Source organism: Trachypithecus francoisi, unplaced genomic scaffold, assembly GCF_009764315.1.
Source record: "Trachypithecus francoisi isolate TF-2019V2 unplaced genomic scaffold, Tfra_2.0 Lachesis_group9, whole genome shotgun sequence".
NCBI classification, from domain to species: Eukaryota; Metazoa; Chordata; class Mammalia; order Primates; family Cercopithecidae; genus Trachypithecus; species Trachypithecus francoisi.
This window is the reverse complement of record NW_022681474.1, coordinates 23,319,085-23,342,409: the sequence shown is the minus strand read 5'-3', so window position 1 is coordinate 23,342,409 and position 23,325 is coordinate 23,319,085. Positions and strand designations below refer to the sequence as shown.

The following is a 23,325-nucleotide window of genomic DNA, read 5'->3' as shown; positions in this document are numbered from 1 at the left end:
TAGAATACTTTAATTCTCATATGCCCTCTCAACTTACTATCTAGTATTTTAGCTTTGTCGTTAAAAAAAATCCTACGTAGTAGACATTGTTATTATTCCACACAATGTGTGTGTGTGTGTGTGTGTGTGTGTGTGCCTGTGCATGCCTGTGTGCACATTTACGTTTTATTTGCTTGCCACTCTCCTTTTTTGCGTTTTAGCTTTTCCTTCTGGAATTATTTTGTTTCCTCCTGACAGTGTATCCTTTATAATAAGTAGCTTCATAGAAGACCTGATCGTGGTAATCTCTCTCAGAGTCTGCTTATTTTTAAACGTTTTATTTCTCATTCTTCTTCTTTTTTTTTTGAGATGTTTGAGATGGAGTCTCGCTCTGTCACCCAGGCTGGAGTGCGGTGGCACAATCTCAGCTTACTGCCACCTCTGCCTTCTGGGTTCAAGAAATTCTCCTGCCTTAACCTCCTGAGTAGCTGGGATTATAGGAGTGCGCTACCATGCCCAGCTAATTTTGAATTTTTAGTAGAGACAGGGTTTTACCACATTGGCCTGGTCTCGAACTCCTCACCTCAGGTGATGTGATCCACCTGCCTCCGCCTCCCAAATTGCTGGGATTACAGGTGTGAGCCACTGCACTCGGCCTATTTCTCATTCTTTAAAGATAATTTTGAATGACATAAAACAATCATTGTTGCTACAAAATGGAGTGGTTCAGACTTAGGAGGAATAATTAAAATTACATTTAAACCTTCTATCATCTTCCTGCTTCCCTAACAGTTAGTTATGGTCTTGGTCCTCGGGCAAAGTGACTTCCTTTGTTAAAATCAGAGTGTGAAACATGGTGCCAAGCAAAGAGATTGGTCTGTCTCCTAACTCACAGAGGAGGAGCTAAAAAGCCAGTTTCATAATGTGAGGTTAGGACTTTTGCTTTTTAAATGGTCTTAAAAAATATGGCCAGGTATGGAGGCTCATGCCTGTAATCCTAGCACTTTGAAAGGCTGAAGCGGTTGGATTGCTTGAGCCCAGGAGTTTGAGATCCAGCCTGGGCAACATGGTGAAACCCCATCTCAACAAAAAATACAAAAATTAGCTGGGTGTGGTGGCAGTTGTCTCTGGTCCCAACTACTCAGGAGGCTGAGGTGGGAGGATCACCTGAGTCCGGGAGGTCAAGGCTGTGGTGATGTGTGATCCTGCCACTGCACTTCAGCCTAGGTGACAGAGTGAGACTCTATTTGAAATTTTTTTTTTAACGATAAAGTTGTATATTTTTTTAAAAAATAAATAATATGTTAAATGTGTTAGTATGCTTCTTCCTTTACGAATGAAAGCTTGTTACACACAAAGGGGCCTGTGCTGGGGGTCCCCAAGAACATCCTCAGGTTTGATGATTCTCTGGGAGATTTCACAAGACTCAGCATACAGTCCCGCTTATTCATGCGGCCATGATTTGTTACGGTGAAAAGATGCAGAGCAAAATCAGCAAAGGTAAAATGCATGGGGACAGGTCAGGAGGAAACGAGACGCTTGTTCCAGCAGAGCCACATGGGATGCGCTTAACTCCTCCAGCAATGAATTGTGACAACCTACGTCAAACACTGCCAACCAGCGAAGCTCCTTAGAGACTTAGTGCCCAGGGGTGGTGGAGAGGGGGAGTGGGTTATCACCAAATTCCAGACACCCACAAAGAAAACAGGTGTTTAGCTGTTTGTACAAACAGCTTCAGCACAGTGAACCACTCTTGGTGGTTAATGATGGTAGAAAACCCTCCCCAAATTCAAGTTCGCAGACACCAGAGAAGGGCCATCCTTGTAAGCACACCTTTCAAACGCTAGCATGCAGCCCCGCCATGTTAACTCATTTTCACATAGAGCCCATAAGGAAATCATCATATAGCAACAAATTCTTTTGACATCTGAATTCTGCTGTCAGATCCTCTAGTTTGAGTGTAAATGCGACAGTGGTCAGGTAAATGGAAAGCCAGAGAAGGTGGACTTAAGTGCTCAGGAGGGAGAAGATGGAGATGGATATAATTGACTTAGAATATGGCAAAAGATTAAGAGGGCGTCGTGGCTGTTTGATTTCACCAGGAGACAGAATGAAAACAAAGTTTAGAGATTTGTTAGAGCTAGAAGTCTTAAAATGAGTGGTTGCCTATAATGTTAGAGATTTATATGTATTAAACAAAGTTTATTAACTTCAGGACTGTTGACATTTGGGACAGGATAAGTCTGTCAGGGAGGGGGCTGTACAGTGTACTGTAGGATAGCCGCATTCCTGGCCTCTGCCCACGAGATGTCAGTAGTATTTTCCCCTCCCTACTCACTCCCAAATGTGACAACCAGAAATGTCTACAGACGTTGCCTATTGCCAAATGTCCTCTGAGGACAGTATGAAAACACAGGATTTACAGAAAATAAATCCATGAAGATCTTAGCTTTATATGTCTGAGTTGTTCACTAATATTTCACATTTACAGTAGTTTTCCATTTATAAAACTTTTTTCATCTGATTCCAGCAGCAGCTTCATGAGAGAACCAGGAATATTTTATTCCCTCTATAGAGATGAAGGTCGTGAAGCACAGAGGTTAAATTACTTTGCAGGAGAGCAAAGAGAAAGTAGCAGTAGTTAGTAGCTGTAGTATTAATAGTAATAGTAATAATAATATTATAATTAATAGCAGACATTTTCTTGAGTGCCTACTATGAGCCACAAATGGTTTCAGATGACTTATACGTGTGAATTTTGCAGCAAGCTCGAATTGTGCTATTGTTATGTTTATCTTATAGATGAAAAAGTTGAGGCCAGAGAGAATAAGAAGCCTAACCCAAAGGCACACAGATGGAAGGTAGACTAGCCAAGTACAAACCCAAGCACTTTGACTCCTGTGCTCCTATAAGCACTGGATTCTGGATAAAAAGAGAGTGTTTCTGGGTTCTTGCTCTCCCCAGTCATGTTCTTTCTCATTCCCATCTCCATGGAGGTTGCCATTTGCTTATGTTGCTTCCTGCATTTTGACGAGCTCTGGTCTAGTGATTTGCATATAACTTTTCCTATATTTTTAACAACTGAATCTCACAGAGAAAAAAAATTTGAAGTCGTCTTTCTGTGACCTAACTTTGCTATTTCAGATGCAGTCTTCTATTATTATCTTGATTCTCTCTCTTTATTTTTAATACAGCATTTTATGGAAATCTGGATTTGTTGCAACTGTCAGCTCAGTCTTGATACACACACTTCAGCCAATTGTTGCATAGCTCATCTAAGAGACTTCTGTTTATGATGCTAAACATTTCAGCATGTTCCCCACATCTCTCAACCAGCTCTGAATGCGTTACATGTCATATTTCCACAATTATGTTTTGTTTTCCAGGAAACTTATGAATGTGTCAATTCATCCATTCCTCCTTTTGTTTTGTTTTGTTTTGTTTTTTTTTACTTGCTTCCTGTTTCTCTTTGAACATCCATTGCTCATGCCCTGTGTCTTCTTCCTACATTCTTACTCTTAATATGGAGGAGGGAAAAAGTGTTATTCTTCCTGTAGGCCTGGTGGAGAAATCTTCTGTTTTCCTTAAGAATTCTGTTCAAGACAAATTTTTAGGAAGACCTTTCACAACCTTTTAAATGTGGTGTTTGGAAAGGGCTTTAGAACTAATTGTATGGTGCTACTGATTCGTGTTAGATGCTTGACTTCTCTCTTTTATAATCACACGAGGACCACCAGCCCCTCAGTTTATTTCTGTATCTGGTTTTCTTTTCTTTTTCTTTTTTGCTGGAGAGGTGGAGTTGTGGGTGAGTGGAAGTTGAGATTGTGATTTCAGAGTAGAGTGTTGTTGAATTAGATTAGATGGACATTACTACATGGACATGATGTTGAGAAATCCAGTGTTTGATGGGATTTTCAGATGCGTTGAGTTTGAAATTAATTAGGTTCCTACAGATACTGTAATTTTTATTTTCAATATAAGGCCGTATGAATTGCCATCTCCATAACTACACTTATTTCTTCTGAGTCTTATGGTCTCAACTCATGAGGCCATCCCACTCTCTCTCAATAGTTAAGCCTTCTTTTTTTTTTGAAGATCTTATTCTCTTGAATTTTGCTAGTTCTCAATATAATGTGAATCCCCCAATCCTCTTTAATTCATTTTAGTACTCATGACCCCTGGTAGTTTCAGGTATAAATTCCTTCTTTCCTTCAGCATTTATTATTTTGGTTACTAATACTAAATTGAACTTTTTCTCTCCTACATCAAAATTTTGTATAACTTCTTCCTGTTATGCACTTTAGAGAAAGTTATGCTACATATTGATTAACCCACTATTAAAAAAATCATTAAATCTTAGGATTTAAAAAGATAATTGGAAAAGGTACAAAGCATCGTCATCTGTTTCTAGTCCTAGATATCAATGTACATTTGCATAGTCTGTTAGTAAGTTTGCACTTTGGTCATGAGGTTAGCAGGATATTTTTCTAAAAGACAGCAAAAGCTTTTCAATGTTTTTTCCCCCCCCAGAGTATTTTTTTCCAAATAGAACTTTGTTTGGTGCTCATACCAAACATATCAAAGTAGTGTTTTGTTTATATGCATATATTTTATAAGTTCAAATCTATCACGCTTTCACGTTGCAAAGTCAAATGGTGAGAACAATTTGATTGTTTTCCTGAAATGATGCTGCAAACTTAGTGGTATGGGCAGCAAGTGAAGTTCATTACTATCCAAATAGAATTCGTTTTTGCCTTGCATGGAGGAAATTTGTGCACACATAGTGCAGAGGTACAAATTGCACACTCCTCCAACAGTTCACTTTTCAATCTCAGGATGCTCCTTAATTAAATGATTAAGCAGAATTTTATTTATTTATTATCTATTTGTTTGTTTATTTATTTATTTATTTATTTTTGAGATGGAGTCTCACTCTGTCTCCCAGGCTGGAGTGCAGTGGCACAATCTCAGCTCACTGAAAACTCCGCCTCCTGGGTTCCAGTGATTCTGCAGCCTCAGCCTCCCAAGTAGCTGGGATTACAGGTGCACACCACCATGCCTGGCTATTTTTTTTGTATTTTTAGTAGAGATGGGGTTTCACCATGTTGGCCAGGCTGGTCTTGAACTCCTGACCTCAAGTGATCCACCTGCCTCATCCTCCCAAAGTGCTGGCATTACAGGCGTGAGCCACTGTGCCCAACTCAGAATTTTAAATTAAATGTAAATGGCAGAAGAAGGTTGTTCCCCAAAGCATGCCCCCAAACTGAGTGAACCTGTAAGTTAGTATGAAGTGGATCTTCCAATGGGCCAAAGTTTCTGTAACACATTTGAGAGTGGATTCTAATTACAGTTTAAAAATGGTTAAAATCCATATATAAAATTTTCAAATTAAACATCATAGAGACCTGAAAATCTCAGTGGCAACTTTATCCCACAGAATACATTTTGTAAAACAAAACACGAGAAAACATGCTCAGTTGTTACTATAGCTTTAAAATACAGCCATACGTAGTTGCTACATTTTAAAGTTCAGTAAAGTTCAACTTTCCAAGCTGGAACTTGCAAATATTACACAACGCACCAGAGTTGTCTGCCCAACTTCCTCTGTCTATTGTCTGGAACATAGTTCAGAAGTAGCCCTTGGAAGAGTGTGGCCAACATTGTGTCTGACTTCAGCATAAGGAGAGCAAAAGATCTTACCTGCTACAACTTACTTGCTTGAATCAATAACTCTGGTATTTACCAACATTTTAAACAAACTTGACTATCTAGAGAAGACGAGGCAGAACCGAGTGCTATGTGTAAGAAATTATCTTCTGACAGGCCAGCGGTTATACAAGTACAATCATCTTGTATGATTTAGGTTATTTACCTTTATAAACTTCAAAAGCATGACTTCTTTATATCATGGTCTGATAATATCTATTAAGATGACCTATATTATCAGGAAAAAATATAACTAGGTTTGTTTATACTCTAAGAAGGCAGGAAAATCATGTAAAGGGTTTTGAAGGATGTTAATTAAAATAGTTAAAATGAGTCCAGCAGTTATGGGGTTAACTCCAATTACCTGGAACTTTGGCTTATATGGGACATTGAATTCCTGAAGAATGCTGGAAAAATGAGACTTGCATGTACGTTTTCCTACCATGAATCTGACTCCATGGGAGTTACAATATTTAATCTTTATTTCAGAAGTGCTAGCGTGCTTTGGGTAGGTTTTATCTGCACTGACAAATGATTACTGCATCAGCCTTCTCATGGGACGCCAGGGACAGGGATGCTGAAAAGAACCTTTTACGAGGAGAGTCGAGTTTGAAACAGTGAGGACAGTGAGGACATTTGAGAAGCCACAGGAAGAGACACATGTGGATACCAGAAAGGAGAGGGGCTAGAGAGGGAGCAGAGGGAATGAGAGGATGTTCTTTGAGGAGCAGCTCTGAGCTCTGTGGCTTTTGTGGCCATGGGGTCACAGCAGCTAAAGCTGTCTCCTCAGCACCAGCTGAACGTGGGAGCAGTGAGTAGACGGGACGGCAGCTCTGAATCAGTGTTTGAGTCTTTACCCTCACACAGGGAGGAAATGCCGTCTCCTCACCACCAGGAGGGTCATCTGTGAACATGAGAGACCACCGCATGTTTGCACAAATGTGATGACATGCCTTATAGGACACGCTGAAGTTTGGCTGTAGCCAAGGCTGGGCTCTTTGGGTGGTTGTTCTGTCCCCCTCCATCCCTTCATTTCTTCTGTCCACGAGTAATTATTAAGGTCACACTAGGAGATAGACACTAGTAGGTGCTAGTGATATAGGCAGGAATGTACCCCAGCAAGGGACAAGACAGCCCACCATTGCTGCCACAGAACTTTCGTTGTACTGTGAGGCAGAGGCCTGCCAATAAGAAAAGCCATGAGCATGATAAGCATTAGCACAGGGGCAGAAAAGTCCATCCGAGGGCCATTCCTGACCCAAACTCGGGAGGCCAGGAGAGCTTCCTGGAGAAAGTGACATCTAAGGCAAGACCTGAAAAATAAACACAGTTTATAAAAAATGGGAAGTGGGGTGGGAAGAGGGATGGATTATCCAGGAAAGGGGAATAACGTGTCAGGGGAGCAGAGGGAACGAGAAGGGGGAACTCCGGGGACTGAAGCGATCCCTGCAACAGAAGCATGCAGTGTTCTCAGTGAGAAGTCTGCAGAGGCCTGGCCATGGGGGCCTTGTTAGACAGGAGGCCAGACTTTATTCCAAGATCAACGGGAAGGTTTTACTCAGGGGAGTGACGTGATCAGATTTGCATTTGAGAACATTGTTCTCAGATGAGAAGGGCAAGACTGGCTGGTGCTGTAGTCACCTAAACGATAAATGTGGCAGACAATTAAAAAATGGAGTCAAGATGGAGACATATACACATATATACATTTATAAAAGTAAATATTTGAGATATATTTGCAGATAAGATCAATAGATTTGGTGAACGAGCGATTGGATGTGTGAGGAATCTAGATTACTCCCAGCTTTCTGACTTGGGCAATAGGACACTAATATAATAAATGAAAAAGAAGATCCAGGGAGGAGTGGAGTCATAAACAGCTGCGTTTTGTACTGGTGGAGTTGTGCTGCGTATGGAATCTGCAAATGGAAATGCTATTGGATCTGAAACTCAGACTTGGGAGTAGTCAGCTTGCAGAGAGGTCCCAAAGCTGCGGGAATGATGTGATCCCTGGGTGATGGTGTAGACTGAGAAGAGAAGAGATCCCAGGTGAGCACCTTGAGTAGGGGGATGCGCAGACTTAGGGGAGCCGGCAGGAGACAGGAAAGGAACCACTAGAGGGAGCAGCTGAGCCAGGGGTGTGTGTAAACCCGCGGAAAGAACATTTCAAGATGGAGGGAGGCCGCCCAAGAGGAGGACTACAAGATGTCTGTTGGTTGTGTCCACAGGAAGTCATTATAATGGGCAAGAGAAACTTATAGAAACAGAAGCCAGAAGGCAGTCATAGAGTTGGGGAGTGAGTCGGAGAGGAGATGGGCAGGGACAGTGAGGTGAGGCTTCTTTGTCAGGAAGTTTGGTGGAAGGATGGATGAGCTGGCACTCATGCTGGAACGATGTGTGGGGTGGAGGAATGGTGGAGATTAGGAGAACCTTGAGCATGTGTGAAGATGCTCTTAGAAAAGAGAAGCCAATGTTAAGTTGTGAGCCAAGCTCAGGTCCCTCTTCTGCTGTGATGGAGTGGGGAAAGGGGGGGATGCGCAAAACAATGGGTATGTGTGAAAGTGTTGTTTTGTAGCACAATATTTTAATTATGTCCTTTAAAAAATTTCTCCACAGACACTACCCAAAGCAGTCCTTCACCACGGTGGCAGATACACCTGAAAATCTTCGCCTGAAGCAGCAAAGTGAATTGCAGAGTCAGGTAACTTCTAGAAGATTTGTTTTGTTCCTTTGGCACTACAGATTTTTCACAAGGCTGCTCTTCTGAGATTGTTGTCCAAATACTGTTCCTGCCGGGTCACCAGCCGGTGTGGAGCCTGAGAGCAGGCCTGTGTGGGAATTCCGGGTAAAAGTGTTGAACATCTGTATTGTTCCCGGTCTTGAATTGTCCTGATATTCTCAGTTTTGTTATTCACGTTGGACTAGGGCGAGTAAATGAGTTCCGGTCAGAGTCGATGTTTCCTAACAATCTTGACTTATTTGGTCCTAAATATTTAAACACGTTTTACAAATAGCTTTTCCACACCGCATATGTGGGGAAAAACAAGGTGTTAACTTGACCCAGTTGCAGTGCGTGTGGGGCTAACACCCCGTCTGTGTATCTCACACCAGCCACGGGCTTTGTTTTCCTCCTGTCACTTTGTTCATATTTCTTTCATATGTCACATTGACAGCATGAACAAAGATGAGAACACCACAATTGGCTCCCGGTCAACCATGTTAGATGGCAACTTGCCTTCAATATGGTGAAACACATCAGTTAAGACTAGGGTTGTGAGTGGCAGAGTTTTCTGCAGGGACACCCGATCTTTTAGTAAACATGGGGTGCTCTCTTTCAAAGAAGCTGTCTTTCCTGGCACCCCATAGGAAGACAGGGAGCAACTACGTTGCAATCCATTGGTCAGTGCTGAAGTAAGGAGGGAAGAGGGGAGAAGGCAGGTGGAGGTAGGGAAGGCTGGGTGGTTGTAGGCCTCCTTCATCTGTTCACTGGCTGTGGCCTTAGGCCAGTTTCTCTGATGTTTGCACTAATGTACATTGAGGCAGTCCATCTTATCTACCTGTCTTGAGGGTGTCTGTAAGTATTAAATGAGGTAGGTGTGAAAGCATTTCAAAAAGTGAGAAGATATTCTATGACTGTGGAGGCTTGTTACGATGGTGATAATGATGGTCCCTGAGAATTTCTGGTATGTGAAAGGGAAAAGCACAGAATTTGTGAAGGAAAGTGGTGTTCAACTAACAGGCTTAGAAAATGTCAGTCTGTAGCTCTTTTTCTGGGGTGGATGGGAGAACGGGGTCTTGCTCTGTTGCCCAGGCTGGAGTGCAGTGGTGCAGTCTCGGCTCACTACAACCCCTGCCTCCTGGATTTAAGCAGTTCTCTGCCTCACCCTCCCCAGTAGCTGATATTACAGGTGCCTGCTACCACGCCTGGCTAAGTTTTGTATTTTTAGTCTAGACAGTGTTTCACCGTCTTGGCCAGGCTGGTCTTGAACTCCTGACTTCGTGATCCACCCGCCTCGGCCTCCCAAAGTGCTGAGATTACAGGCATGAGCCACTGCGCCCGGCCTGAAGCTCTTTCTTAATGAGAGCAGGCAGCTTTCAGTGGCTTGGGATTGAATAATTTCCTTGATGGTGTATCTAATCACAGGGGAGGTTGCAGTTGCCTGTAGTCTCTTTCCAGGGGACTTGGGATCACTTCTCAGTCCATTTAATTAGAGGAAATAATCTCCAAGTGGAATTTACTGTTGGTTAACAATGCCATGAATACATGGTTGGGAGCTACTTTTTAGTTTGTGTGAGATGCTGGTGTTTGTGTACTGGTTTTGGCTACAAAAATTGAGTGCTGGCCAAGGAGAGACACTATTATGGAGGCCGGCAAGAACACCTCTGTTCGTTCACACCCTCGGGGATACCAGATCTTGGCTTTGTGCAGATCCAATGTGCCTTTCTTCTCGTCAAGTTAGTGTTCATCAGGTAATTCTGGACAATTACACACTGGACATAGAAGTAAATCAAGCAATCAAATACTCATTTCCTGCCTGTGATATGCTTTGGTACTGTGTAAAATAATTTATAATTAGTTTCTCCTCCCTTCATAAATTTATAGGGTATCTGAGCAAAGAGGACTAACACACATCTTGGAATGACTATATTTAATTTGTTATAAGGACTGAAAAAGAGAAAGATAAGGCTGAGAAGCCGAGGTGGGTGGATCACTTGAGGTCAGGAGTTTGAGACCAGCCTGGCCAACATGGTGAAACCTCATCTCTACAAGAAGTATAAAAATTGGCTGGGAGTGGTGGTGGATGCCTATAATCCCAACTGCTTGAGAGACTGAATGAAGCAGAATTGCTTGAACACGGGAGGCAGAGGTTGCAGTGAGCTGAGATAGTGCCACTGTACTCTAGCCTGGGCAACAGAGCAAGACTCCATCTCGGGGAAAAAAAAAAAAAAGAGAGAAGAATCAGTGTGGATTGGACTCAGTAGTGCTTTGTGCTAGATGTGAGATTTGAATGGAGCCTTCAAGGTTGAGAAAGAATCTGATATAAACACTGTCTCCTCCCTTTCGAAGGCACACCACACCCTTTGGGCTCGGTTAGTGGTTATAGATGCCTTCAGCACATCCCAGGAGCAAGCATTTATTGTTTTCCTATTATGTGTCTGACTTTGGAGATGCAAAGAAAAACAAGGTCACTGTTTTATGAATGGCTGATTTTATTCTCCCTGATGTGGCCAGCTGCAAGCTTCAAAGGGCAGCATATACAAATAATTATAGGCTGGTGGGACAAGAGCTAATGGCGAGATGTGCAAAGATCTGTGGGATCGCCAAGCAGCAGTCAGGGGAAGGCGTCGGATCTTTATAAAGATTTTGCTCAAATGTCCTCTTCTTTAGAAGCAATTGGGCTCCATCAAGCAGACAACATGGGGAAATTCAGTGCAATTCAAGAAACACGTATTGATTACCTACTCTGTGCACTGGGATATAAAGACATCATCATCATCAAGAGCATTACTGTATTCCAAGGACATAATTTTACATGTATTATTTAATCACAAACAACTTCAATGGTACAGGTGTTTAGTATTATCTCTATTTAGATAAAACATTCAACCTTTAGAGAATTTCGATAACTTGCTCTTTCACACTTAGCTGGTATGGAATAGGCCCTTGGAATGGGACCTAGATCTCTGAGCCCTTGATGTCCACACTGTTCACCAGTACTCTGGTCCCCTTGCTCAGAAAGCACCTAGAAAAGATCTGTAAGCAAAGAATTGCAATACAAGGGATGATGCAGTATATGTAAAGGTAGAATATGGCATTAAGTATAAGTAGGAAGAAGTCATTATGATTTCTTTTTTTCTGGGTGAGAGGTGAGAACACTAATGTAGGAATATTTCCATTTTTGCAAAAACGTGGATAGGTGTCCATCCTAATGGTGATACTCAGTAATGGCATTGGAATCCATTTTAGCCTATTAAATGATTTGATTCTGCATGAGAGCATTTCCTTAGAGTTTTGATATCTGGAATTCTACAGCTCACTGGTTTTGGTGGAAAATTGACTATTAAAATTTTATAGGCTTCTTTTGATCATTTTGGTGCTAAATGAATCAAATCTATTCATAGCTCTTAAGTTTTCAAATTCTGAAATCTTTTAGAGTTGTGTGGTTAAAACTAGTTCTTTCAGTTCATTAGCTTACCAAATGAGCCAAACATAAAGAAAATCAAAAATTATTTTCCAATCCAATCTAGAAAGTTATTTATAGTTACCCACTGTTATCTCTTTCTTTAAAATTTTTCTCTTTTCTTTTTATTTCCCCCTTCTCTCTTCTTGAGAGGGTTATAAACACTGTGAATATTTTTAATCTAAATGCTAAATCCTCTCAAGCTTTTTTGGAATCTGTATCAGGTGCCAGATTGTCATAATAAAATTTTATGAAATACTGCGAATAAACAAACCAAGAGTTAGCTCTTTAGAGCCAGTGGTTCACAGGCTTTATCCAGCACGTGGTGAACATCCACTCGGCCAGCCCCTGACTGCAGTAGATGTGGACTGCCCTGGACCTTGGCAGTCAAGAGGAAGAGAGGAAGGGAAAGCCCTTTTATAGTCACTAGTTCCCTTTTGATCACACATCACAGCATGAACTGCTTCAAAGAACTAGGATAAAGAGTGGTTAGACGCCCCAACGGGTCCACAGTAGTCCATTCAACAAGAAGCAAAAGTAAGACTGCTTCTGGTGGAATCGGCAACATTATAGTTCACCTGCGGGGGCATCAGGCTTTTACTGCTTGCCTTGGGCCTGGCTCACCTCATTTTCTTTAGGAAAGTGAGATCCGAAGCCCTGACTTAGAAACAAAAGTTTTGGAACACAAACTTTTTGTAAGTTGGGTGAGCCCTAAACTTAAAACATCCAGGTGCTTTGAAAGGCCCCTTAAAAAAGAAATTTCTAGCCAGGTGCTGTGGCTTATGCCTGTAATCCTAGCACTTTGGGAGGCTGAGGTGGCAGGATTGCTTAAGGCTGGGAGTTTGACCTCAGCCTGGGCACCATAGGGAGACCCCTGTTTCTACAAACATTTTATAAAAAATTAGGGCATGATAGTGCATATCTGTAGTCTCAGCTACTCAGGAGGCTGAGACAGGAGGATCCTGTTGAGCCCAGGAGTTGGAGACTGCAGTTAGCTATAATCACACCACTGTGCTCCAGCAGCCTGGCGGACACAGCAAGACTCTAAGAAACAAATAAACAAACAAACAAAAAAACCGCAAAAAACAGAAAAAGAAGCTTACTGATTATTTTAGTATCGTGTGGTAGAAAGCGTTTCCTTTTTCGGGCTGTGTAGCACACTCTTACTGGAAGGGAAGGCATAGATGCTTGGGTACTCTGAACCAGGGGTCTGGAGACTTCTCTAAGCCATTGAAATGGTTCTTCCGATGAAATTCTGAGTGGGAGCTCCCACTGAGAAGACAACAACACAGAGCTGTCATGATTGAAGCAGGGGAGGGGAGCAAGCTCCTGGCATCTCCAAACCCCCCGACCCTGCTCATCTTCCCAACCCCAGAGCCTTGAGGGAACCTGGGCTTCTGTAGAGCATAGTTTTGAAAAAGGCTGCTTAAAATGAAGACAAAATGATAGCTACTCCCCACTTAGTTGTTTATGTGCTTGGCTTAGCTATTTGCAATCATGTTGAAAATAAGAGGGATTTGGGGCTCACTGTGCTCTTAAATGGAGTGTGTGTAATTTATGAGGGCTGATACGATGAAAGATGGAAAATGATAATGGAGAGAATGCAAATCATTCTGGAACCTTTGAGTCTTTCTTTTGTAATCTATGTTGATTCTTTTTTAATCTTCCAGATTTCTGCAGAGTCATAAAAACATGGTTCATAGGAAGTACAATATATGATAGCAGTAAGGGTGAGAAGGCAAAGTGATTTTTTTATAGGGAACATAATAGTTAAACATCTTTTGGGAGAAATGAAGGCACGTGTTTAGTATAAACCTTTGGAAGCTCAAGAAGGCGGTAATGTGGCTTGCCTTTGGCATGTTTCTGAACCTTCTTATTTTATATTCCATTTCCAGAGGGTTTCTCTCTCAGTTGTCTGTCACCTAACCATTCAGTAAGGTGGACCTTACTGGTATTACCTAAAACAGAACCTTTCTCAGGTGGGAGTTACATCTTAAAGTGTGTCTGCTGAAGTCTGACTTCCTTCAAAGTGATGAATCCCTGACTGAGGAACTCCATTGACTATCCAAAGACAGTTGGAGAGCTATTTTGGATAGCATTGTCCATAAGTTTCAAGTCCCACTCTCTATGATTGCCTGATCATAAACTTGACCTAAATTTCATTTGCCACTGAATGCCAATTGTGTGTCAGTAATTGGATATCCTGCAGTGAGTGAAACCAGGTGAGGCCCATATTCTCAGGGGGTTTATGGTCTAATGGGAGAGAGGGTGGTAATAATGTAATAAAAAATAGGCCAGGCCTGATGGCTCACTCCTGTAATCCCAGTGCTTTGGAAAGCTGAGGTGCAAGGATCACTTGATCCCAGGAATTTGGGGTTGTAGTGAGCTACGATCACACCACTGCACTCCAGCCTGGGTGACAGAGTGAGACCCTATATCTAAAGTAATATTAATAATAATAATAAATAGGAAAAACTTAAAACTGCAACAAGACCTGCAGAGAGAATGGAGTGTATTTTAAGGATATATTTTAAGGCACTTTTGGGGAGTTGGAGGCCTGTATACCTTTCTGCAGCAGATGCATAATAAAATCTTAGAACAGTCTGCTATGTCCTGCTCAGCTCTGGATCCCATTTCCAAATGTATATTCATTGTTCCCCATTTTTTAACCCTAGGGGACTGTGCTCTTTATTGAGTTCTTTTTTTTTTTTTTTTTAAGCCGGAGTCTCACTCTGTTAGTGTACTGGCATGATCTCAGCTCACTGCAGTCTCTGCCTCCCAGGTTCCAGCGATTCTCCTGCCTCAGCCTCCTGAGTAGATGGGATTACAGGCATGTGCCCCCACACCCGGCTAATTTTTGTAGAGACGGGGGTTTCACCATGTTGGCCAGGCTGGTCTCGAACTCCTGACCTCAAGTGATCTGCCCGCCTTGGCCTCCCAAAGTGTTAGGATTAGAGGCATGAGCCACTGTGACTGGCCCTCTTATTATGTCTTGTCTCATTGGACAACTTCAGACTTCTAAACACAAACACTGTTTCTCCAGACAGTTTTTATTGGGTTCTGCTGGTCTTGGACAAGAAACCTTTTATGCTTGCCTTCTAACTTTCTCTTTTCTTTGAACCTAATTTTGGCAGCTTTACACCTCCCCCTTTTGATTTTCCACCATTTGATGCTGTCTTCTGATCCATGGTGATGCTTCTTGTTCTCCGAGTAAGGACTTTCTCATGTATGAATTGGTAAAATTTCATTGGGAGACGCTTCAGTGTGTTTCTTTTCAAGGTTTTGAGGCAATGCAAATGATGAGAGATTACGTTTCACATATAGGAATGGGTGAATGTGAGTAAGAACTTCAAAGGGGACGAATTCACTGGATGTGGCACATTTCCTTCAGGGAGCACAGCATGCTAAGCAGATGTTACCTCCAACCTTTGCGATTTCTCTCATCCTCACAGTTTCCCATAAGTCAGATCCCCGCCCTCTGCCGTGCCCCGCGCCCCCCCCCCCCCCCCCGCCCCGGCCATTTTAATCCTGGATGAAATGATGTAAGAGACAAAAATGTCAGTAGTGGGAGACAGGAAAATAACCAAGATGTTTTGATTTTTGTGTCACCACTGGGTTTTTGAGCCTTTAATCACAGGGACCTGGTGTTCTACTCTCATCCCTCCTGAAATGACCTGCATCCTTATCATCTGTTTCCCAAGGCCTGGAAAGTTGGTCCTTTGATTCCCTCCTGGCCCACCCTACCTCCCTTTCTATCATTCCCAGAGCCCACGGTGGAGGTGTGAGAGCTGTACTTTGCGGGGCGGGGGCAGGCTCTAGGCTATTTGTTATAAGTAAGTGGGTCAGAGTCTGGTAACTGGCCCTTGAATTAGACATTTGAATATATAGCCTGTCTATCAAGGAGAATGCTTTAAAAGTATTAAATCAGGCTGGGCACAGTAGCTTATGGCTATAATCCCAATGCTTTGGTAGGCTGAAGCAGGAGGAACACCTGGGGCCAGGAGTTCAAGATCAGCCTAGGCAACATAGAGAGACCATTGTCTTTGCCAAAAAAATTAACAAATAAATATAAACAAGCTAGGCATGGTGGCTTATGCTTCTAGCCCCAACTGCTTAGGAGGCTGAGGCAGAAGGATCACTTGAGGCCAGGGGTTCAAGGATGCAGTGAGCTATGATCATGCCACTGCACTCCAGCCTGGGTGACAGAGTGAGAGCCTGTCTATGTTAACATCATACTTTAAAAAAGCTTCCATTTGGGACAATTGTATTGTATTCTGAAATGAGATACCTGGGCCTCCAAAATATGGGTTGTGCTTTGTAAAATGGAGTTTTTCTCATTCCAAAATGTCGGAAGAGAGCAATTAGACTTTCCTTCTCTCTCTCCTTTCCTCTGTCTTGATTTTTGGTGAGGTCAAGGATCACGATGATGCTACATCAGAAATTAAGGTGACACAAATTTGATCCTAACTGGTAGAATTGCTCTGGACCCCTTTTGACTGACACTGAGTTCCTATTTCTGTGGAATTTTTCTTGTTTACAGGAATCCATGATCTGTGAATGTCTTCTAAGGGAAATCTAATAAGCATCTTTAGCTACTGAGTTAGCTTCCTTTTTTTTTTTTTTTTTTTTTTTTTTTTTTTTTTTTTTTTTTTTTTTTTTTTTGAGACGGAGTCTTGCTCTTTCGCCCGGCTGGAGTGCAGTGGCCGGATCTCAGCTCACTGCAAGCTCCGCCTCCCAGTTTTACGCCATTCTCCTGCCTCAGCCTCCGGAGTAGCTGGGACTACAGGCGCCCGCCACCTCGCCCGGCTAGTTTTTTTTTTTGTATTTTTAATGGAGACGGGGTTTCACCGTGTTAGCCAGGATGGTCTCGATCTCCTGACCTCGTGATCCGCCCGTCTCGGCCTCCCAAAGTGCTGGGATTACAGGCTTGAGCCACCGCGCCCGGCCGCTACTGAGTTAGCTTCCTAAGCACACAGTATTTTAGACACCAGACAGCTAAATATACCAATTCCAAGTGATTTGCTTAAACCAAAAAAGTGAAATATAGTAAAGCCAAGAATTCTATTCTATTTTTAATTAGGCAATTGTAGAACCTTAATACTGATTTTTTAAAAAAAACCTCTAGAATGGCTTTAATGCTTGTAAACCATTGAAATTAAAACCAAAGTAGCCTTTTTTTTTTGCCATACATCTGCCTTTATTATAAGCAGCAGGCGGGACACTTCCAGCAACAGTAAAAAAAAAGGTAATTTACAAAAGCAGGGGTTCAGTGAAGCCAACTGGTTGTTACCCTTGGGCGCTCACACGTAGATGCCAACCCAGAGCAGCAGGAAAAGGACTCCAAAGCCCATGAAGAGTGAGGCCACCAAAGAGATGAGGACCTCTTTATAGATATCACGAGTGTACTTGGTAGAGGTGACCTCGTAAACGAAGAACCAGGAGGTGAAGAACATGCCCATGGCCAAAAGCACCACGGTCAGATGGGGGAAGACAGCCGGTTCACTGGGCTGGTGTATCTGCTCATGGCCTCGAGCTCCATTTTGCCCCGCGCAGCTAATCCGCCGCCCCGCCACCAGAAGCACACGTCGGCAGGAGCCTAAACCAAAGTAGCTCTTAACTGTATTTCTGCTATTGGACAGAGAACATATCTGTTATATAAGTTTTCCTTAGAATTGGATAATTTCCAAGGCTTTGAATCTTTTTATTCTAGCATATTTTATTCTTCATAGGAATACCACTTAATGTCTTAGGAGTGTGTATGTATATGTGTTTTTTATACATATATAATAAATATTACATGTAATATACATATATGTAGATATACATACATATACATACATTACATACATAGGCATGCAGTAGACACCCCTTATTTGCAGGGAATATGTTCCAAGAACTCTAGTGGATGTCTGAAAACTGCAGATAGTACCAAACCTCATAAATACTGCTGTTTCCTATTTGTATCTATCTACAATAAAGTTTAATTTATAAATTAGGCACAGGAAGAGATTAACAACAGTAACTAGTTTACATTCCCAACAGCAGGTTTTCACTGCATCCACGCCAATATCTATTATTTTTTGATTTTTTGATTATGGCCATTCTTGCAGGAGTACAGTGGTATTGCATTGTGGTTTTGATTTGCATTTACCTGATCATTAGTGATGTTGAGCATTTTTTCATATGTTTGTTGGCCATTTGTATATCTTCTTTTGAGAATTGTCTATTCATGTCCTTAGCTCACTTTTTGATGTAACCAAATACCATCTGTTCCCCAAAAAACCTATGGAAAAAAAATTTAAAATTAAAAAAACACAACAGTAACTAATAGTAAAATAGAATAATTTCAACAGAATGCTGTAAAAAAAGTCATGCAAATGTGGTTTCTCTCTTTCTCAAAATATCTTATTATACTTTACTCACCTGTTTTCAGCCCACAGTTGACTGCAGTTAACTGAAACTGTGGAAAGTGAAACCAGGGAGAAGAGGGGACTGCTGTACATATATATAGATATGCAAACATATGCAATACGCATATAAATATATGCATGCTTTTACATACATTTGTATAACATCTACCTATACACATATATACACACACATATATAATAATATAACAAAGTTAACTTGGAAGGACAATGTTCACAAAAGTCTTGAAAACCTGAAAGACCGAGAAAACATGAAGTGTCTTTTCTCTTTTGTTATCAATGACTAAGTATGATTTAATTCACTGCTGGACAGTCTAACAGTCACCTTATTGTAATCTAAGTTCCGCGTCTGTGAATTAGCTTTGCAGTCTCGCTCTTTTAGTTATTCCGTATGTTTTAAGAAATAGCTAACATGACAAAGCGTAACAGAAATATGTAGTATTACTTCTGGAAGTGTGGTAATGAGATCTTTTTCAAAATATTACTGATTCCAGAGGACAGATCTCTCATTCTAATGTATAACAAGCATAGACATAATTAAAGAGGCTTTACCTGTTTTATTGGGTCTTTCTCTGTGTATTTTGTTCATAATTTAAGGATTTTTTATGTCTGTTTTCATCTTTGCCCTTTGTTGTAGATTTTAAACTAGAGGCCAGTGATCTTATTAATTTAATGGTTGCTAATAAATAACCACACTAAGCAATCACCTGGATGATATTGTGCCGTTGGATGATAAGGGTGATAATGTATGAAATGAAGTAGAAAGAATGGAAGGTAGTTTCATAAAAAACAAGAGTCTTATAAGAATGAAGAACAAGACACTTTTCTGACAGGTGGACAGATGCTTTTCCAGTTCTTTCTTGGCATAAATTACAAATGGAGAAAGACCATGGTATTGTTGGTTTCAAACCTTTACCAGCAAAGAAATCTCACTGAAGGACCCTCCGTACTTTCTGTAACTTATTCTGTATAAGGTGCTTTAATTATATATTGGTTTAATCTGCATTTAATGGATACCTCCTTTGGCCCAGCCCTGCCTGCTCTTGGGTGGGGGCTGTGTGAGGCGAGAGACCAGCGGCCCTGGGGAGAGGGGATGAGTGGAGGAAAGACCTGACCCCTGACTTAGAGGTGTTTATTGGGTCCCCTCAAAATATATTCTCCCAAATTCTGTAAACAGTTTTTTTTTTCTGTATTTCATTTGGCTTTCTCCTCTCATTCTCCACTGAAATGTTTACCCTTTCTTTGAAAGAAACCCAAAGGTGACTCTTTTCCTCTTTCCACGGATCAGATGCCAAATTCTCTGAGAAATATGTCGAATAAGAAAGGGTGCTTTATCTTGTTTGGAAGGAGCTCTTTCTGTTTTTCTTTCCCCGCCCAACACCTGTACCCTTTTGTCAGCTATTTATAGAACTTGCTCCTTCTTAAAATAATGTGAATCGAAAATGGTTTTGATTGCTTCATGGACACAGGAAGACTTCTCCAATAAAAGCAACTTTCTTCTTATTGTTATCCTTGGCAAAATCAAATCATGTCGTAAGCAATATCCTCTTGTCGTCCATCAGACTCTAGACGGGTGGCTCCTAACACTTTTTGGGTCATGGACCACTACGGAAATTTGGTGAAAGCCGTGCAACTCCTTGTTTGGAAAAGTTATGGTAGCTAGCTTTAAAATATACATTCAGGGCATAGTGACCCCCATCAGTGGAACCCTAGAAAGTCTCAAGCTTTAGCAGGAGTGGCTGGGCTGGCCAAGGGAAGGAACAGGGAAGGACTGGTTGGATTTACAGGTCTCACAGAAAGTGGCGGCATTGTCACAGAAAGATGATGGACTCCCTGCCTTCTAAGCACAATTTTATTTTATCTCCATTAAAATATTAACTCTTTTGGAAACATGAACTCTTACTGCCTTAAAAAAAGCAATCTAGCAACAAGTGTTAAAACTTGAAAAATACAAATACGTTTTGGTCTGGCAATTCCACTCCTGGGTATCTCTCCCATAGGAACAAAATTATCAGCATAGAAAACATAAGTACAAGGATGTCTATGACAGCGCCGTTTGTAGTGCACAAAACTGGAGACAGAGTGAAAGCTCATCTGCAGGAGAATAGTGAGTTACATTATGATAATCCATACCAAAGAATATGATGCAGTCATTTAAAGGAAGGAAATAGAGATCTATAGCCAAATGCCTTGGAGGTATGGCTGTAAAATGTTGCTCACTGAGAAACACAGATGCAGAAAAGCATAGAGATGACAAAACCGTCTGTGTGTGCCTGCATGTGCGTATCTATGTCTATATATGTATAACTCTGATTAGGAATATATGTATAGGTAGAAAAATATGGATTAATATATTCCAGGTTACTAACATTGGTTCTTAGAGCTTACAGGGTGAGCCTAGCAAATAAAGGAAAAAAAAGATTACAATACTTAAAAATATAAAAGTGTTAGTATGACAGTAATTAATTGTATCAGATTATACTTGTGGGTGGGTAGATGTAAAAAGAAATAAAATAGTGATTTCATTTAATTTATTATTATTATTGTTTTTGAGACACTCGCTCTGTCATCCAGGCTGAAGTGCAGTGGCATGATCACAGCTCACTGCAGCCTTGACTTCCTGGGCTCAAGCAGTCCTCCCACCTCAGCCTCCCTAGTAGCTAGGACCACAAGCATGCACCACCATGCCTGGCTAATTTTATTTTATTTGGAAAGATGGGGTCTACGTATTTTGCCCAGGCTGGTTTTGAACTCTTGGGCTCAAGCAGTCCTCCCATCTTGACCTTGCAAAGTGCTGGGATTACAGGGGCAAGCCACTGTGCCTGGCCAGATAATAATTTTAAAAGTTTTGCTTATGTATATTTTAAATTTTGCTGTTTTACTTATTCATAGTCAGTAACACTGGGGCTTTACCGTTCAGGCTGCTGGGGGCTGCCCTGGCCAATTTGACCAGCTGGGGGTCTCCCTGCTGACTTCTTAGATGGATATTCCGTGACTTATTGCTCTAAAGGCATTTGGTCTTTTAGCAAATGTTTATTGGATGTCTATTTTATGTCATACACTAGGCCTCATGCTCCTTAAAGAACTAAGATGTGAGTGTGGGTGTGTCTGCACAAGTCAGGGACTGTTTACAGATGCAGTTGAACTTCCTGTCTTCAATTTGATATGTGTCTGTTCATTTGGTTGTGAGGGTGCAAATGGAGGGCATGAGGTGTTACTCTCAGGCCAGTAAGAACCTAAGAATTTGTTTGGGTGAGGTCTTGATTTCATCTTTTGCCTCTTCTCCAGTTTCTCCATAGAAATGCCTAAAGACCTTGAAAGGATAATACTGAAAGGGTTTTAGAGGAAAAAGAAAGGTGAGATGCTTTCTGTGAGTCAGTGTTTCTCCAAATTGTCTTTTCCTGCCTGCCTGTATGCATCACAGTTGCCTAGCGAATCCGGTGAGAGTGCTCATCGATGGGCCTGGTCCCAGACCCACTAACACGGGAGGCCCAGAAATCTGCATTGTTAATTCTCCAGGTGATTCTTATTTATGCATGTTAATATTTGAGAACCAGTTCCATAAAACGTTGTCCCAAATAATGAACACTCCTGGCATTTTTCCCCCCAAAATTTTACTCTTTTAATACATTTTTCCAATATTTCAATGGCTTTGAATTTTTATTTTTTTATTAATTAATGATGCATTTATTCATTCATGCATTTATTCATAATGATGTCTGCATTTTAGAGAAGATTTCGTGTAGAGGAAACTTCTTCAAACAACACTGTTGTTACCAAATACCCACTGCATTCTTAACGTAAAGGAATCAATGTAGGTCAGTTAAAAGCTAGAATGGTTTAAAAAAATCAACAATCTGATGCTCAAATTCAATTGTCTTTAATATACATGTATTTATCTGCATACATATGAGAAAAAATTTCAGGTTACAATGCATTCTGTTGTTTTGAACTACAGGAATCAAACCAGAATTTTTACCCGTGTTACACGTTTGATGCACTCATGGATTCTTGATTTTTTGGACTACTTTTGGTTTGCTTATACATTTCCATAGTGGAGACAAGAACTGAAAGTGCTTTTCAGATATTTTTTATTCCCTTTCATGCATTTCTTCCCCAAGAAATTTAGATACATTTTGAGATTTATGTAAAATCTTAAAATAATTGAATAATTTAAGCAAAGGCTAGCTCCTATGAAAAGCAGAATTATACGGCAATTTTCCTATATTCCTCATGCAATTATGCTTGTGCAGAGAACAACCCTATTCTGATTAGAAAGATCCTGCCTGAGAACCTTTTAGCTGCACAGCAGGATGTATACAACCCAAGTCGATTCAAGAAACTCATGACGTCATCCCTCAGTCAATAATCATTGATTGAATAGTGTTGGTTTCAGATGTAGGTTTTAGGTACCAGTAGGGATACAAAAGGAAAATTCATAGTTTCCATCTTTGAAGAATAATCTGGTTCAGAATATAGTTCAAATGTGCGTGTTTTGACATGGCTTTATAACAAAAGATTCTTTCAACCAAAATGCTAGGGAAACCAGCATTAAAGGAGAAATTGTGGGGCAGGCAAGGTGTTGGCTGCAGGGACATGGGTTGTCAGGAGACAATGGAACAGAAACAAGACATGAGAAAGTGTGAGCTTAATCCATAACGCTGTTTCCTTCCAAAGGTGTCAGCTGCATGGCGTGGGAGGTCAGGCAGGTGGGTCTGTGTTCCCCAGGGTGGAAGAAGCATTAGTAGAAACAGGTGATGAATTCCTTAATTAGTGTAGGGAAACACTGCAGAAGAGCTGTGGTCTAGGGTTTTTATGAAACGCAAAGCTTGGAGAAATTAAAGAAGCCCCGTGTGAAGAAGTTAGGAGGCAGGATCAAGGTGGTGACTGTGAAAACAGAGAAGAAAAACGTAGAGCTCCTTTTGGAGAAAATGGGATATTAGGGTTAAATTGGAAAAAAAAAAAAGCCGCGTAGTGAAAATAACTGTGACGTTGTTAAACCCATCACGGTGGGTTCAGTCTAAGGCATT

General features: G+C 41.2%; 1 protein-coding gene and 1 pseudogene across 3 annotated transcripts in view; one reads left to right on the top strand and one right to left on the bottom strand.

Moving 5' to 3' along the window:
* Positions 1-23,325, top strand: part of NEBL (nebulette) — a 390,572-nt gene that overhangs the window by 149,162 nt on the left and 218,085 nt on the right. For both annotated transcript variants that reach the window (XM_033209543.1, XM_033209542.1), the window contains exon 3: positions 8,302-8,386. In XM_033209543.1, coding sequence (XP_033065434.1) covers positions 8,302-8,386 — 85 coding nt within the window. The remainder of the gene's footprint in view (positions 1-8,301; positions 8,387-23,325) is intronic.
* On the bottom strand, positions 17,040-17,411 carry LOC117082651 (annotated as a pseudogene). The gene has a single exon (XR_004436720.1). The product of XR_004436720.1 is annotated as a transmembrane protein 258-like (transcript).